Source organism: Medicago truncatula, chromosome 5 (assembly GCF_003473485.1).
Source record: "Medicago truncatula cultivar Jemalong A17 chromosome 5, MtrunA17r5.0-ANR, whole genome shotgun sequence".
Taxonomy (NCBI): domain Eukaryota; kingdom Viridiplantae; phylum Streptophyta; class Magnoliopsida; order Fabales; family Fabaceae; genus Medicago; species Medicago truncatula.
The window spans coordinates 32,479,844-32,482,434 of record NC_053046.1 but is presented as its reverse complement, the minus strand read 5'-3'; the positions used below and the strand labels follow the sequence as shown (position 1 = coordinate 32,482,434).

General features: G+C 33.4%; 1 protein-coding gene across 1 annotated transcript; it reads left to right on the top strand.

The window, feature by feature from the left end:
- Positions 1-471: 471 nt before the first annotated feature.
- Positions 472-2,591, top strand: LOC11426459 (cytochrome P450 71D10). The gene is made up of 2 exons (XM_003615817.3): positions 472-1,527; positions 1,731-2,591. The coding sequence occupies exons 1-2, from the start codon at positions 631-633 to the stop codon at positions 2,340-2,342; spliced, it is 1,509 nt and encodes a 502-aa protein (XP_003615865.1). The 5' UTR covers positions 472-630; the 3' UTR covers positions 2,343-2,591.

The following is a 2,591-nucleotide window of genomic DNA, read 5'->3' as shown; positions in this document are numbered from 1 at the left end:
GACTATTTTTTCAAAAAAAACATAGATTTTTACTATAAAACTTTTTTCGTATAGATATCTTTTTTTTTTTCTTTTTGAAAACTCGGTATCCGATTCAGGATAAAGATATCTTAAAAAAAACAACATTAAAATATTATCTTTGTGTTTTCTTATATTTAGTGTACACCCCTTTGTACCACTTTAAAAAATTTCAGTTAACCAAATATATGGTTGACCACAATTTTTTTAGTTGTGTAACTACTATGTTTCCAGAATTTATTTGATTAACCAAGTGGAAAATAGTGGTCACAAACATTTTAGTTGCGTGATCACATTTTTCAGCTTCTAAATAGTAATCATGCAATTGGACAAAAATGTGGTCACACATACTATATATTTGGTTAACTGAAATTTTCGAGAGTGGTACAAAATGTTGTACATATTAAAGGTGTCTGCCAATCTTTATTCTATTAAAAGGCTCCTCAATCAACTAGAATATTACCAAACACGGTCTTGCGCACACTAACGAATTCAAGACTTCAAGAATACACACACAACCATCTTAGGGGGACCATAAAAAATATATAAAACACATGTAAGACACACACACACTACTACCATTTCTCAATCCTCCTGAATCAATCTACCATCATGGAGTTTCACAACCCATTTTTTAATAGCACTTTTATTTGCTCCTTTCTCTTTCTCTTTGTGCTACTCAAAATAGTTAAAAAATGGAGTTGTAACAATTCCAGTATCAATTTACCACCAGGACCATGGACACTACCCATCATAGGAAACATGCATCAACTTATTAGCAACTCATTGCCTCATCAATGCTTCAAAAATTTAGCTGATACATATGGACCCTTAATGCACCTAAAACTAGGAGAGGTATCATACCTAATAGTTAGTTCACCATCAATGGCCAAAGAGATTATGAAAACACATGACCTCAACTTTTGTGATAGACCAAACCTTCTTTTGTCCACAATATTTAGTTACAATGCTATTGATATTATCTTCTCTCCATATGGAGAACACTGGAGGCAACTACGAAAGATATGTGTTTTACAATTATTAAGTGCAAAGCGTGTCCAATCGTTTAGGTATATAAGAGAAGAAGAGGTGTCAAATCTTGTTAAATCAATATCTGCAAGTGAAGGATCAATTGTTAATCTCAGTCATAAGATTTTTTTAATGACATCAGGGATAACGACACGAGCAGCGTTTGGGAAAAGGAGTAAACACCAAGAAGCTTTCAAATCAGCAATAAAGGAGATAGCTAGTTTGCTGGGAGAATTTTGTATTGCTGATGTGTATCCTTCTGTTAAAATGTTTCAATGGGTGAGTAGGGCGAAGACGAAAGTTGAAAAGCTTCATAAAGAGATTGATATGATATTGCAAGATATCATCGTTGATCATAAAAACATTCACAAGGAAGAAAGCAAGGATGAAGATCTAGTTGATACTCTTCTCAAGATTCAACAGGAAAATGATCACTCACATAATCCATTAACTGATAACAATATGAAAGCAATCATTCTGGTTCGTCTACAACCAAACATGTTTACACATTTATAAATTTAAATTTGTTTAGAAGTAACATTTCCATGAATGAAAAAAATAAGATTATAATGACCTAAAATTATTTTGGAGACAACATTAAATCAGTAACTTATTTTATGTTGTTGTGTTGTATAAATGAAAATGTAGGTTGGTTTATAATGTTGATGCTAATCCATTTGTAGGATATGTTTGGTGCTGGTACGGAAACATCGTCCGGGGCTGTGCTATGGGGGATATCTGAGATGGTAAAGAACCCAAAGATAATGGAGAAAGCACAAGCTGAAGTAAGAAAAGTGTTTGATAAAAAGGGGTATGTCGATGAAACAGAGTTGCACCAATTGATATACTTAAAGTCTATAATCAGAGAAACATTGAGGCTACATCCTTCTGTGCCTTTGTTGGTTCCAAGAGAAAGTAGAGAGAGATGCCAAATCAATGGGTATGAAATCCCAGCTAAAACAAGAGTTGCTATCAATGTTTGGGCAATTGGAAGAGATGAAAGGTATTGGGCAGAAGCTGAGAGTTTTAAACCTGAGAGGTTTCTCAATAGCACAATTGATTTCAAAGGCACAAATTTTGAATACATACCGTTCGGTGCTGGAAGAAGAATGTGTCCAGGCATGGCATTTGGCTTATCCAACATTGAGCTGCCTCTTGCTCAGTTACTTTACCACTTTGATTGGAAGCTTCCTAATGGAATGAAGAATGAAGAACTAGATATGACTGAGTCATTTGGGATGGCTATAGGAAGAAAACATGACCTATGCTTGATTCCTATTACTCGTCGTCCTTAATATATGTATTTCCTAATGAAAAAATATACAAGTGTTGAATTTCTTATTCTACTTTCAGCAAATATCAATTGGAGAATGATTGTGATAAATGTAGCAAATAACATTCATTTCTCCCAATAAGGTGTATGATGTTCCTAGTTATAATGTTTCTAATAATCAATATAACACACACAAAATTTGTACTAAAATGATATTGTAAACCCTAAAGTATGAGTATGACTGCACAATGTTATAATTGTTAAAAGTTTG